General features: G+C 36.8%; 2 protein-coding genes across 2 annotated transcripts; one reads left to right on the top strand and one right to left on the bottom strand.

Moving 5' to 3' along the window:
• Positions 1–659: 659 nt before the first annotated feature.
• Positions 660–1,316, bottom strand: LOC147849120 (large ribosomal subunit protein uL15x-like). The gene has a single exon (XM_087337777.1). It carries the CDS (start codon positions 1,238–1,240, stop codon positions 803–805), a length of 438 nt encoding a protein of 145 aa, XP_087193903.1. The 5' UTR covers positions 1,241–1,316; the 3' UTR covers positions 660–802.
• A 1,570-nt stretch (positions 1,317–2,886) lies between these two features.
• On the top strand, positions 2,887–14,581 carry LOC147849121 (pentatricopeptide repeat-containing protein At4g35850, mitochondrial-like). The gene is made up of 14 exons (XM_087337775.1): positions 2,887–2,941; positions 2,987–3,064; positions 5,312–5,459; positions 5,558–5,720; positions 5,880–5,945; positions 6,547–6,644; positions 6,720–6,837; positions 6,923–7,135; positions 7,617–7,693; positions 13,152–13,245; positions 13,404–13,469; positions 13,834–13,911; positions 14,058–14,159; positions 14,252–14,581. Exons 2-14 carry the CDS (start codon positions 2,992–2,994, stop codon positions 14,360–14,362), a joined length of 1,407 nt encoding a protein of 468 aa, XP_087193901.1. The 5' UTR covers positions 2,887–2,941; positions 2,987–2,991; the 3' UTR covers positions 14,363–14,581.
• Positions 14,582–15,101: the final 520 nt, after the last annotated feature.

Here is a 15,101-nt window from a genome sequence, read left to right on the forward strand (position 1 = left end):
CGCAGTTTCCATGGTGACCAAAAGTATAAAAACAGTTTGCAGTTTCTATGCCGACCAAATGACCAAATGACACTGCCCGTGACACACTCAGTGATAATAACTACCATCAATGGCCTGCAGTATGCACCTCTTCAGAAAACCATACTCATCTTACAAATTCATGCCATTAGTGTTCTTTCCCTCACACAAGTCACAAAATCTACAGTCTTTCCTAGACTTGGATTCACCTCAATTCCATAACATCAACCTTTCCTTCACTTGGATCCATCAAACGCACATCTGAATAATTAGAATCCTTTGCTAACTTAATCAAGTGGACTGTAAAAGTGCCAGCTTCACCAGCAAAAACAATCCACACGCATCTGAATAATTAGAATCCTTTACTAACTGTCTACGAGAGGCCCTGATCGTCCAGACAGTAGCAGTCTGAGGGAGCACCTCTCGTGATGGAGAAACAGCTGTACTGTGCAAGTATTAATGCACATTCAACATTTATTTTATTCAACGTTATTTGATCAAAGAGAAGAATTCTGCAATTGCGAAAAGAATATAAGTCATGAAACAACATACACGGCATCCAGATAACCATCATAATGCATCGAAGAAATGAACGAAACCAGATCACAAACAGCTTTGAATACGTGCCTAGGAACCGAACATCAAGAAATAAACTGATTCTAGAATTAAGTTTAAAAGTAAGCATCCAAAACTGTTTTTCGTCATCTTCTTACAGAGATACTAAATCAAAATGCCTTTTTTTAACAACAGAATAAGACAGAAGAAAAGAAACACAATGATCTACTCAAGCAGTGAGAACGACAGCACCACCGGCCTCCTTGATCTTCTTCTCAGCGAGCTTCGAGAAGAATTTGGCCTTGACGACGAGAGGGGAAGGGGGAGCTTCACCTTTACCTAAGACCTTGAAGTAACCGAATTGAGTGACATCGAGCTGGATAGCTTTTCCATCGCCGGGGGAGGCTTTAGCGGAGTCAGGGAGGAGAGAGTACAGGCGATCGATGTTGACGATGGGGCAATGGAACTTGTTCATGGTTTTATGGAAATACCTCATACCGACCTTGCCGAAGTAACCAGGATGGAACTTGTCGAACAAGATCCGATGGTGATGGAGACCTCCAGCGTTTCCGCGACCACCGGGATGCTTCCTGTGCTTTCCGACGCGTCCATGGCCGGCACTCACATGGCCTCTCTTCTTCCTGTTCTTCTTCAAACGGGTCGTCATGTCTGTGTTGCCGCTGCTGCTGCTGTCTCCTCCAGCAGCCGAAACCCTAGCGAGAGCAGAAAGGGAAGCAGCAGGCAGTGAAGAGAATGGTGTATATGGAAGAATCAAAACCCTAATTCTCGTTTCACACTTTGGGCGCGCCCAAAACCTCCTCCGGGCTCTCCAAAGAGATAACGAGTGAAGCCTCACAAGTACGTAGTTGGTTACGAAGTCGCTAAAATTTTGTGTGTTATATTGAAACCACACTATGAACCATACGTGCATTCGCATTCGTTTTCCAACGTGAGGAATCGAATGTTATGCTAGACGAACACGAATTTTACGTACTATGATTGAAACATATAGAACGATGTGGGTGTTTCGGGTGTTGGTTTGTAGTAGCGGGCTATGAGGATCGAGTCTCTTATTGCTCATGGGTTTGTAAAACTCTGGGGTTAACACATTGACAACTTGTTTTTTGAAATCAAAACTCCAACACTCGGGGTGCGCCCAAAACCTCCCCCGGTTCCAAAGATATAAAGGAGTGAAGCCTCACAAGTCGTTGGTTTTGAAGTCACTCAAAATTGTGTGTTTTTGAAACATATAGAATGGTGTAAGTGTTTCAGGTGTTGCTTTTGTAGTAGCGGTCTGTGGGGAGCAAGTCTCTTTATTGGTCATGGTTTTATAAAACTTTGGGGTTAACGCTGACAATAATTTGTTTCTGAAATCGAAACTCCAATGGAGCAAAATTTGTGTTGGAACGAAACAAATATGCATCCTCATAGGATCGTTCCTAAAAAATTGCCTATTGTCAGTCAATCTAATTTGAACTCTTTGTCAAGGACCAATACCTCGATAGGGTTGGTCTTGAAAAATGTCTATCATGAGTCAATGTATGTAATATGAACTCTTTGTCAAGGACCAACGTCTTGGTGCCAATATAGGCTCAACTGAAGCACCTACTAGATTAGGTAAATAACATGTTCATCATAGCGGGGAACTCCAAATCAAGCATATAATAATGACCAATGCATCACCACCATGCCTCCATGCCCTATATGTATTTATTCGTATGGTTACCTACTCTTATTTAGTTGGGAGAGTATACATTTATTGTTAAGCTTCGTATATCTTGGATACATGGACCATAATCTCTAAATTATTCCCACTTGAAAGAGGGGTTGGCTTTGGCCCTAGAAAACAAACCTAATGAAGTTCAAATCTACAAATTTGACGTTTAATGGTCACACATGGAAAGCAAACTCTAGAGGTGTCGATAATCGAACGTATGCGTAAGGCCCTTTTTCTTATGGACCATGGTCATGCTATTATTCATAGGCATGACGAGATTAGCGGATGATCGATCGAATGGATACACAACCAGTAGCACTTTGTTGTAGAGGAAAATTGTGAGGCGATTAAAATTGGGGTGCGTAAAATTTGCCTCTTTTTGTTGAATCGAATGATTGTGATTCAGACGATAAATCATCAATCAGCCTTTTTGGTTGTTTGGATATGTCAAGGGTAGATCTGGAAATATGCGTAAAGCTACTTCTTGTGAGAGGGGCATTTCCTCTCATATTTTCCGAAACTACAGACACAGACAGTATGTACATCTTTTTTCCTATCGAAAAGCCTTTGGGTTTTTTTTGAACTAGAAGACACTCGCAGAACGAGCAGCATCACTCCCTCTGCTGTGTGATAGAGTTTCAGAGATTGCAGGTTTTGTTTCTCGAAACAGAAGAAGAAGTTCACAAATGACTGCAGGTTTCATGGCAGCTCGTCTGTTGATCCGACATGCAGCACGACGTGGATCGCTGATATTCTCCTCCTCATCTTCACCGGGTAAAATATATGTAGCAGAGAAAAAACAACTATTGCATTTACTACCGTGCTATGATTGTTTCTGAACTTGCTTTTTCTGTATTATAAGGAGTTGTATCTCCCTCCCTCCCTCCCTTATCTGTGTAAGGATGATTCTTTTCTGTTCAATCTTCTGTGGAAAGATGGTTTCCTTCTCTCAAAATTTCTGCGTTTGAAGGACGGGTTTCTCTCCAATTCATGTACTTTTAAACTAGTAAGAGGAAGAAATTGCGTTTTCTTCCGTTAGCTGCATTCTTGTTTCAAGCTTCTGTGTAAAAACGTTCCTTTGTCAAGTCTCTATACTGCGAGGATTATTTCTCCAATTTTCTAAGTATAAAACTATGAAGAGGAGGAACATTTCTCATTTCTGAGCCGTGAGTTTCTTTTCCTTTAGTCTGTGTGAGGATTGATCCATTTTAAAAATTCGTGTACAAAATTAAGCAGAGAAAGAGCACTTCTCAGCTTTCTGTATGCAGAAAAAAACGAGAATTTATCAGCGTGTATTGCTATACTAATGTATAAAAATTCATTCTCAAATTTCTATGCATCAAAATCTTGCAGGAGAAATATTGTTTGTCAGATATCTCTGGTTTATCACATTGGAGATTTATTCTCACAATCTTGGCATAGAATTTATGCAAAAATAAATACCATTTTAAGCTGCCTGTGCATTTGTTACTATGAATGAATTATTTCTCAAATTTCTGTGCATAAAACTAATTTGAGAGTGAAACATTTCTTAGTTGCCTCTACATGAACACCATGTGGGAAATTTTGCTCAGGATTAATAGTGGCATAGTATGTATCTACAATTCTGTGTAACTGCATTTGTATGAAAATTTGCTTCTCCACAATGAATGTATATATGCCTACAGGAAAGATTAACATATAAACATTCCAAAGGTTTTTTTTATATTTTTGCTTTCTCTCGCGGCTGTTTCAGGACGAACCGTTTATCTGCATATTGTATATTATAGTCTTGCAGTGCATGTGTATATTTTGACTTAATCTACTTTTATAGATGCAATGTATCTTATAGGAAAGTGAAATGGCATATGTAAAACCTCCTTGAAGTCATCCATACCACTACGTATCCCATAGGTGCAGGCATCTTGTAAGTTGGTGAAATGGAGTCTGTAAAGCTTTGTACGGAAAAGCAACTATTCCAGGAAAAGTTGATAAAAGTCAGCTCCTACAGGGATGAAAAACACAATGCCCTATAAAACCCCATAGAAATTTGTTATTCTTTCCTTGAGCACTGACTGTAAAGTGGTTGTATGACAGCAGAAGCATGCTACATGTTCTGTTTTTGACATATTGTGAAGTCTTTCTCTTGACTCCACATATTCTTCATCAGTTGACTTAATCTGCCTTGTCTACTATAACATTTATGCATCCTTATGCTTGTTCTGCAAAATTCTTTTATGTGCATTGTCTTTGTAATGCTTGATTACTATGTCTTTATACATGCCTCTACATTTCACTCATTGGCACACGAAGCGTTCTTACTGGCAAGAGCCACATAAAAGTGCTCCTAAGAAAGCTTTTTCTACATTCTGTAGCAATCTGAACAAAATAAAATTCCAATAAGGGTGCGGAATACTATAACTACATCCGATGGGTATACGAAAGTGATGAGGTTGCGATGCATATAAGATAAGGAACACCACTGCTTTTTTGAAAATTTCCAAAGTCTTTCATTTGATTGTAAAATGCTTATCCAATGGAAAGATGTCGGCACAAATGGTTTTATTACTCTTTAATTTTCCATGGCGGTTCGGAAATAGAGATTCTATCCATGTAGGAGGCACAAAATGGAGTCATTTCCTTGATCACAGACAAAATTATACTATTTTCTAGCTCAAGAAGTGGTTTCACGATGTATTTTGGATTCCAGAAGATGGTCAATAAAGTGCTGTAGACTTTTGATCTGCATAAATCTGCAACACAACTCATGGGCTGTCTAACATCCATGTTCATATACAGTACTCTGTATGGTTGTTTGAGCAGCCATATTTATATCATTATCAGAGCTCTGTAATATAGAATTAGTGTAAGATGGGTTGTCAAATGAATTAAAGAATTCTCCTACTTATTAAGAGGCATGCTATGCTGGCTTATGCTGTTTTGCAACATGTTTGAAGTGGTGAAATCTGATACTTATATCATATTAATTGCTCATTTTGGAATTGCAAATGGTAGATGCTTATACTTGTGAACGTTTAGTAGGTGGTACTGATCTATATCAGTGTACTGGAAGCGTTGGAAGAGTGCAGTTTTATTCGTCTGTAGTTTCAGCTGATTATGAAAGAAGAAATTATGCAAGAGATGTAAATCAATATGTCGATGTTTTGTACAATCTAAATAATTTCAACAGGTATTTCTGACCGTTGATTCTTATTCATGGCTTTTGTGATAGCAGTGATCCATCAAATGTATCTGTCTCACATGATACATAATCACGTGCTTCTGTAGGCCATTTTTGTTGCGCGATGTTTATGACGACATGATCCTTGATGGCATTCAACCAATTTCAGATACATTTGCACCACTCTTTGTTGGATGTATGAAAGGTGGCCGTCTACAGGACGCCTTTTACTTTTACGATGAGATGAAATGCATGGGCTATATCCCTGATGTAAGTTTATGGATTCGTAATGGTTTTAATGGGCATTTGGTAATAGACGAGATTTTATGGAGTTGGTTTCAGAATCAAACTTTTATAAAATTTTAGACGTAGTAGAATAATTGAGGATGAGGTTTGTACAATGAATATAAAATGTAAATGTTTTTTCAGGATTTGACATTCAATTGCTTGATTGCAACATGTGGTAGATGCCGCCAACAGCGCCGTGCTTTTCAGGTTCATCCTTTACATGGTGTAGCTGTTCATTGCCATTACGCTGTAAACTTATTTTTATTGAGTCTGTTCATTCCGAGATACTGACACCTCATTTGGAATTTCATTTTGCATCTGGCAGAACGAAAGAGAGTTATGTCCAGGAAACTTATACGAATGCATCCAATGTAATGAGAAATAAATCATTCCAGATAAATCGGGTCATTAAAGTCCAATTCCCAAGGAAATTTGCTAGTACATATCTGAGTAGTGGGTCATTAATTTGGCCAAGATGTGAGTCTTTACATCTATGATAGATCCAGGAAATTCTTGTTAAGTATCTTCCATTTTTGAATAGTATTTAAAGCTTAACATGGAAGGTAAGTTGATTGACTTAAATATTCTACAGCAACGGGAATGTTTTGACCAAGATGTTTACTCCATCTATGATAGATCCTGGATGTTCTCGTTAAATATTTTGCAATAATGTATGATTTTTGCTCAAATTGCGAGAAGAGTTGAGTTTCATGGCTTTATTTGTAGAGTGCGTGTATATGGCATGGGCTCACCTCAATCTTTTATTTATTCAAAATAAAAAGCAACTTTATTATCTTTGTCTGCTAAGGTTGTAGAGGAGATGCTGCATTTTGGCTTGCGTCCAAAATTGAAAACATTAACAGCACTTCTAGGAGCATGCGGAGCAGTAGGTTTGCCAAAAGAAGCGTGAGTATATAGATGTTTGTTCTGGAATAACTACCATTACATATGCATAAAGAACAATTGTTCTTAAGTTTTCAGGGCAGGAGTTGTGCAAAGGATTACAGAATCTGGACTTGCACTAAACAAGTATTGCTATGCTGCACTCATAGCAGCAGAGAAAAATCAACAAGTGAAGAAAAATGACACATTTGATAAGGTTAGATACTAAGCGTGTTGAGTTGCTGTTCCTATTGATGAGGCTCACTGTATCTGACTTCTCACATAGTTTTTATCCTTCAAAGATCCTTGATATACTAAGGCAGGCAAGAAGTTGGTCTGGTCTAGACATGTTTGGAGGTGGACGAGATGGAGGGGATATAATTGATGAGACCGACGAGTATATTTATGGTTTGCCCACCATTGATTTTGTACGCGGCCGTGCAAATATTGTTGATCGGCGCTTGACGGTATATCATGCAGCTCTTTCAGCATGTGCAGACCTCAAAAATACTTCTGTAAGTGTATGCTGATATCTATTGTGACTTTTAATCATCGTCCACCATGGTTTGGAATCACTGAAATTGACAAAATCGAGTTAATGGATCAAGACAATTTTCATAAAAAATGCAATCATGTAGTACCTCCATTTGGATGAATGCATATATCTTTTGTTTTGTTCTGAAAGAAAGATATATTAACGTCTTTTAAGAGGCCAAACTGGCCTATAAGACTGAATAAGAGATTATATCTTAAATGTTTTCTCGTCTTTGAGAACAAATCAAAATAAAGTGATAAATGACATCATAGATCAAGATATGGCCCATGGGGAGCCTAGCTTGTCAACTTTGTGCTCATAAATAAAAATGGTATTTTTGCACATATTGATATTTAATATAAAATTTTCCATCACAGTTTAGAAATTTGTGTAGATGCATATGGAAATGGATGATAGTTCTGTACTAGATACTTGATGATATGTTGACTGTTTGTATGCAGGCCCTGAGGAGTGTTGTACAAATGCTGAAAGAAGATAGCTTTCAGCCAGATCTTTTTTGTGTAGCTCAAATCCTAAGGTATGGAATACATCATATACATTTATTATTTCTTATAGTTTTTTAAAACTATGTAAGTGCAATTTCTTCTGGTTACATAGGTATTGGTTGTGGAATCTAAGTTGAACCTAGAAATGTATCCTTGAAAAGGCACTCCCAAGATTGTTAACTTGCTACAGCACTTCTAGGCTCTTTGTTTTTGACATTTATCTACACCCTCCACAACTTTACCTTTCAGATTAATATGCCATATCTCAATTGGTCCTGCCAAACATATAATTGCCCAGGTTTGAATTATCTACATAGTTCCATCAGTTCACCTTTTGGATGTAATATGTATATGTTGAGTGGTTCTTTTACACATGAAATTGCTTGAAGGATAACTATAATCACTATAAAACCTTGTAATGCTATACCTTGGATGTCTATCTACTAAAACTTCTATACAACGATGACATAGTAAATGTAGGAATGCCTAGAGATTTCTTGCAAAAGCTTTGGTGGAGAAATAGCTTAAGTCTCCTTAAACTTCTTCATGATGAAATTGCATTTGTGTGGATAAAGTTCAGCTATTTCTTCTCCTTAAATTTTGTTCACCATCTTGTGTTGATATTAACAAATTTATAACATTGTGATTACTTGGAATTTACCTAGTGGGATTGCCATAACGCTTACCTCTCCAAAAGGGGCCTTTCTTTCTAATGTGTATGAACATTAGTGAGGATCTTTGTGTTGGTCTTTATGTCTTTTACTTCCTAAAGTCCTATAATGTCATAGTATCTTAATCATGAATTGTGTAGACCTTGAAGAAAACAATTTCAGAGCCTTTATTATCTAGCATTATTGCATTATGCATGTAGTCTCTTAATTTTTTGAAAATCATCAGCAGGATGCTAACTAGCATATATTTGTCTCATCATTTTTTGTTTCCAACTCGAGGCTATAATTAGGAATGGGCCCAGTTCAGTTTTGGTTCGGGTCGAAATCTTTGCCTTGAAACTGAACTGAACTGAACCGAACCATTTATATAAAACAAAAACCAAACCAAATTGCTTATGAACTCTCCAGCCATTTAAACCAAACCATTTAAGAAAATGTAAACCAAACCATATAAACTAAAACCGTTTCGGGAAAAGTTAAAACCAAACCGAACCGTTTAATAAAAAATTTAAACCTAAATATTTAAGTCAAACTCATTAAAAAACTAAATAAACTGAGTACATTAATTAAATAAGCATTTAAGTTAGATGAATTAAATCAACAAAAAAACATTAATTAAACCATTAAATTAAATAAACGTTTAAGTTAAATTAATTAAATCATTAAAAAAACATCAATTAAACCATTAAATTAAATAAACATTTAAGTTAAATTATTAAAATAAATAAAAAACATTAATTTAACCATTAAATTGATAAACCATTAAGGGAGAAAAAAAGTTACTCAAAAACCAAAAAACCTTTAAACAAAACCACTTAAACCGATAAACCTTATATTTAGAACTAAACCGATCTAAAACCAACCGTTTATTAATAATCTAAACCAAACCAAACCATTTAATTATTTTGGACCGATAAACTGTCAAACCATGGCTAACGGTTCAGTTCGGTTTGATCCAAAATTGGGCCCATAGCTAGCTATAACGGATAGCTCAATTCCAACATTGCGAGTTTTTAATCATTTTGTATTATTTGACCAGAGAGAAACAAATAGAGGAAATAAATTTTTATTGTTTTAAGGAAGCAAAGCAGTAGAGGAAAAGAGAAAGTAAGTCAAACATAATAAAAATAAAAAATGTATTGAAGACGAAGAAATAGTAGAAGATGATGAAGAATGCCAACACACATGCCTTTCAATACACCAAAGGGCTTATTAATGCACAAGAAAATAATGCTCAGTAAGAATTAATAAAGAGACATTTTTCAAGCATACCCACTTTCTTTTACACCTCTTAGATACTTCCACATACACCCAAAAAGAGAAAGAAAGAAACAAAGATGTTGTATAAGGATCCACATGATGCTTTCATGGCTTCAAAAGGACATTCTTGTTGAGATAACAAGGTCCAATCACTCACCTTATGTGAGAACACACTCCTTAGTGCATCAGTGTGTGGAAGTCCACCATTGGCTTAATGAATGGGAGATGACTTGGCATTGAATGAAGTTAATGCTTCTGCTTGGTGCCAGTCCTAAGGACATGTGTTGAAGTCTACCATTGTCTTAATAAAAGGGAGATGCCTATCATTGAATGAAGTTGATGCCTTTGCTTGATCAACACCATAAATTTGTCATGTGGTCCACTCACCCCCCCTTGACCATGCAAAGGGAAGGTGAAGATGCATGAGCTTGATGAAGATGGTCATAGCTATAAAGAGGGCATGGTAGGCCACTCCAACTCCGCAAGCTCCAATCTGTCTCAAGTTAGAAAGTTTGGTGTGCTAATTATGTGGACACTAGGTGTGAAGAAAGCCTCACCAATGGCTTATAAGAAAAGTAATAACTCAAAACCATAGTACATAATTTACTCGAATGTATTGGCAAACATTCTTTTTCATACAAATGCGTATTTTATTAAAACATTCTTATGGTTTTTTTTTACACTTTTCACCTTAACTTTCTTACATTAAAAGAAAATTTACCTTATAATAAATAATGAATACAAAAGTATGGTATTTCCATACTTCGAGGGTGTTTACCATACTCGAATGATTGAAACATTCTTAAATGCGAATGCACGTGTGGTACATAGGGTTCATACTATGCTCAAAACTATGAGAAGATTCTAGCGACTCAGTTTTGCTATAACGATTACATGATTCAACACTATGCCTTCATGGTGAAAGTAGCAGCCATCCCTGAGCTAGAAATAGTAGAAGTGGCTCATGACCCTCAATGAGTGGAGGTCATGCAAGAATCTTACAACGATGGAACATAGAACCTTGTCCCGACTCTACCATATCCTTGTCATCAGATGCAGGATAGTAACCGAATGCTGGCACTCGGCATGGACAAGATTAGATACTTCTCTACGGAATGTAGGGTATGTCCACTTCATCTATCGAGCTTGATGGCGAGTGCACGAGCGCAATGAGCACAAGGGGAAATTTCGGATCATTAGGTAAATGATCATATGGCAGAATTGAGAGTGAAGGGGGTGTGTTTTGAGATAACAAGTTCAACCACACCTTATGTGTGAACACACACTTCTTGGGGCACTTGTGTTTTAAAGTCCATCGTTTGTCTTAATGGATGAGAGATGCCTTTGCATTGAATTAAGTCGATACCTTAGATATCCCACTCTATCCCTTCAAGGACAACCAACACTTTAAACAAAGTCCCCTCTCTTGTATTAAATGTTGCTTATCCTGGATTTATGGTTGACTCATGGTTGGTATCATTTGTATTTTCATTGTAAAAAATATCCCCCATTTTGCTAAATTTATTTCAACCCTCAGCATTTTCTGCAATGTTTGCCTAATCTTTGCATTTCTACCCTCTGCAATACATTGTTCACTTATGCTGAATACATTGTTTTGGTGAATCTTGTGTTCCCTCTCTATCTCTGTCTATGTCCGTTCTTGTCCTCTGCATTTCCTGCAATGTTTGCCTAATCTTTGCATTTCTACCCTCTTTTATACATTGTTCACATATGCTGAATACATTGTTTTGGGTGAAGTGCATTCTCTCTCTCTCTCTCTCTCTCTCTCTCCCTCTGTGTGTGTGTTCTAGTCCTCTGCATTTTCTGCAATGCTCGCCTAATCTTTGCATTTCTACCCTCTGTATTTTCTTCAATGATTGCTTAGCATTCCTTCTGCTCTCTATGCTTTTTCAACCTATTCCTTGTATCTGCTTTCCTAGCTACAGAACACTGTGGATTCTGAATGGATAGTGGATGAAGATATAGATTTGAACACCCATGAAGATGGTCCAGATCAATGGAAGACCCCAAGAAGATATTGTAGAAGAAAAGGACGGGATAGGAATACCACAGGTAGTGCACAAAAGGTGCAGAAGGCACCCAAATTGCAGGTTCAAATAGATGTTGAAGAAGGGAAAGGTGACCTTTTACTTCATTTGATTACGTAAGAGATCAATCATATGAGAGATAGCATAGAAAGAGCCTTAAAAAACAAAATCTAGAAGATAGAGAAACAAAAAATAGAATTGCATGCCTCTCAAAAGATGGAATTAGTAGAAGCCATAGAAATGGACATCATAAGTTTTGCAAAGAAATCAAACTTAGAGACAATACCTAAAGGATGAAAATGTCCTCAAATAGGCTTGAACTAGTAGCTATTAAAGTTGATTTATGAAAAGGAAATACAGACATGGGAAGAGATAACCAAAGATGCCAAAGCTCAAGATGAGCATGCTCAAAAAGAAATCAAAGCTAACGTTGCTTGGATAGAGGTAGTGGAAAAACAAAAAGGAACAATATTGAAAATGATAGAGATAACGAAGGCTACATTAGAAGAAGAAACCAAAAGGAAAGCTCGTGCATACATGTAGGACTAGTTAGAGAAGAAACCAAAATGAAGCCAACAACAAAATGCCAAGAATCTCGGAACAAAAGTGGGGGCATAAGATATTCCATTTGCTTTAGTGTGAAGGGTGGGAAGAGATGAGTCTGGAGCTAAAGTCTTGATCATCCAATTCAAGGATATGGAAAAGAGAAAAGCTTTTTTCTATCCATGAGAAGGGCACTCAAGGGTAACCAATTATATTCAGATGATAATCTGACTTTAGCTCAAGTAGCACATGGCAAAGAAAACATAGCAGGAGTTCTCAATGCAAGAAATGAAGGAAAATAGCTGTAAATAGAGATGGTAATTTACAGAGGAGAGCCGCATGACATGCGATACACTTTTGATGGATTATATAGAATTGCAACGGTTCTCTAAAGAGATGTTAATATATCTTTCTTTCTTTCTCATCATTGACTAAGATATTGTAGCTGTATTTGTGAATATTATGTATTCTCTCTCTCTCTCTCTCTCTCTCTCTCTCTCTCTCTCTCCTCTTACACATACATACACATAAAACGTACACATCAGTGCATAGAGTTATATTCTCGCGCTCTCACAATTCTTCCCTCTTCCTCAATACATCCTATAGAGAAGTTTGGCCACCAGTTCTTACATGGGCTTACTTGTTATGCGTGCCTTCTCTCATTGTTAACTGGGTTATTGTTGCTGTATTACAATGATTGTAAAACTATCAGAATGGAGAAGATCTTGTAAATTAGAACACTTTCTCTTTACGAACTAGGAGTTTCGAGCTCAAGGATGCAATGACATTCATAAAGTGCTAATAGCTGCCCCGGCATTCTTATAGCTGCTTTTGTACTGTTGTTTCTCCTCACACAAAATTTAATTGGAAGATCACATTGAAATTGGCTCATTTGTTTAAGTATCCTATGTTTTCTTTGCATATTTGTTTATGCCGACTCTTTGACAATTGTTGCTTATTCAATCCAGGTGCCATGTTGCATGTCAAGAATATGCTATTGCATTAAAGGCTCTTAATGGCTATCTGAGCTCAGGGCGGCCTGCACGAACTGAATTATTTGTGGTATGCATCCTCTTCTCAAGACTTATGTGAATTTATATTTATTTTTCTTAATTAGTTGTTTTTATTCTTATAATTTTTTAAATAATGGAATCACAGGCAAGATATCCAACTCTATTGTGGATGGATATTCAGCTAACTCTTGGTTCTGTTTTGGAAAGGTATTCATTTTAGAAGCTGTAAGGGGATTTACAAGAGAAGGAATGGAGACAGCTAAGAAGGTGTTGGTAAGTGATTGATTCTATTTTGGTGCTGTTGGTCCAAAGGCACTCAAAGCATATATACATAATATTTATATATGCATAATACATATCATTCAAACACATCTATGCAATTATAGAATGTGACCTGGCTGGAGGCATTGGTCTGTTATGTGGCATAGAATATGCATATTTTTTCTATTATTGAATGTGTTTCTGGTTCATTCTCATAGCTTTAGTTGCAATTTTGATTTGTGCTTTTTGACTACGAGTACCAAAGTGTTTCTTTAACATTTAAGATGTAATCTCTTATTCGGTCTTATAGGCCATTTTGGCCTCTTAAAAGACGTTAATATATCTTTCTTTCTTTCTTTCTTTCTCCATTTTTTAGCAAGACATGCTGAACAGAGGCTTGCCGATAACTAATAAGATGCATAGCGATCTTCTGGAATTGGCATCTCAGGAGCCAGTACGATTCTCTCTCTTCTCTCGTTTATGTGCTACTTAAAAAGAGAGTACAAAATTTATTTATTTTCAGTAAATGAAAGTATTTTGTGTTTTGAATGCCATATAGACACACTTGTTAAAAAGCTATCAAATCCTTGTTGGGCACAGGGAGGAGATTTCTCTATGGCCAACCTGTTATTTGATCTCATGCAGAAGCGTAAAGTGAATTTACCCAGAAGGGTTATTGATATGTACTTCAGAGGCTTGAAGGTAAGAAGAAAACCAGACAATACAAAAACTTCTGTTAACCAAGTTATATCAATGTGTTTTCTTATATATATTTTGTTTTATTTTTGTTGTAGCGGCGTCAAATTCCAGAAGGTGATCCCCGGCTCAAGCTAGTAACGGATATTATGAATAGAAGGCTTCCACTTAGAGTGGGAGCAGCACAACAGATGCAACTGGCTGCATAGTGTGATAAGATAGACGAATAAATCAACAGATATTTGTGTTTGAACAATTCAAATAGTTTTTGGTTTTCAACTTTGTGCCAAATATCTGGTATTGTCCTGAATGGACCATTTCTAGACTTAATGGTTTCTATATGAATCTTCTTAATGGCTTTCACACAGGTAAGGCCAGCTTTTTTAGTGTATTTCCTAGATTGTATAGAAATACTGTTTGAGTTGCAATGACACAGTGGGATTGTTATATACAAATAACCTGCCATTCAGTAACTATGCACAAGCTAAATGTGAGGTGCAAGTAGATCATGTAATTTCTTTTTTCATATGATACTGAGAAGCACCTTATGGGGTGGTTGAAGGCATATGTTAATCATGATTCCTTATGTTCCATGATTCAATTTAGTTTCTCAAAACAATATTATCGAGCTATATACCATTTATTGTGAGATATTAAATAATCTTTGGGCACCTGGAACATGTGTCTGGCGTAAATGCAAAGCCAGTTTTGAGTACACCAATTGCAATTGAGACGTTGAAACACGTTTGCCAACAAGCAGTGGTGGGGTATATATGTATGTGTATGCTCGTATGCTTTATCTTTGTGTGCATATGGTTGAACTTTTGTGTCTAACTCTAAACCTATATATAGGTCATGGTTATCGTGATTGGGAATAGGATCATGTGAAGAATGTGCACTTGGTTCTGTCAACAGTGGGGTTCCCCCTTTTCTTATATATTTTTTAAA

This window comes from Azolla caroliniana, unplaced genomic scaffold (assembly GCF_043228905.1).
Source record: "Azolla caroliniana isolate FFs.n. ecotype wild unplaced genomic scaffold, voAzoCaro1.0.p SCAF_123, whole genome shotgun sequence".
Classification (NCBI taxonomy): domain Eukaryota; kingdom Viridiplantae; phylum Streptophyta; class Polypodiopsida; order Salviniales; family Salviniaceae; genus Azolla; species Azolla caroliniana.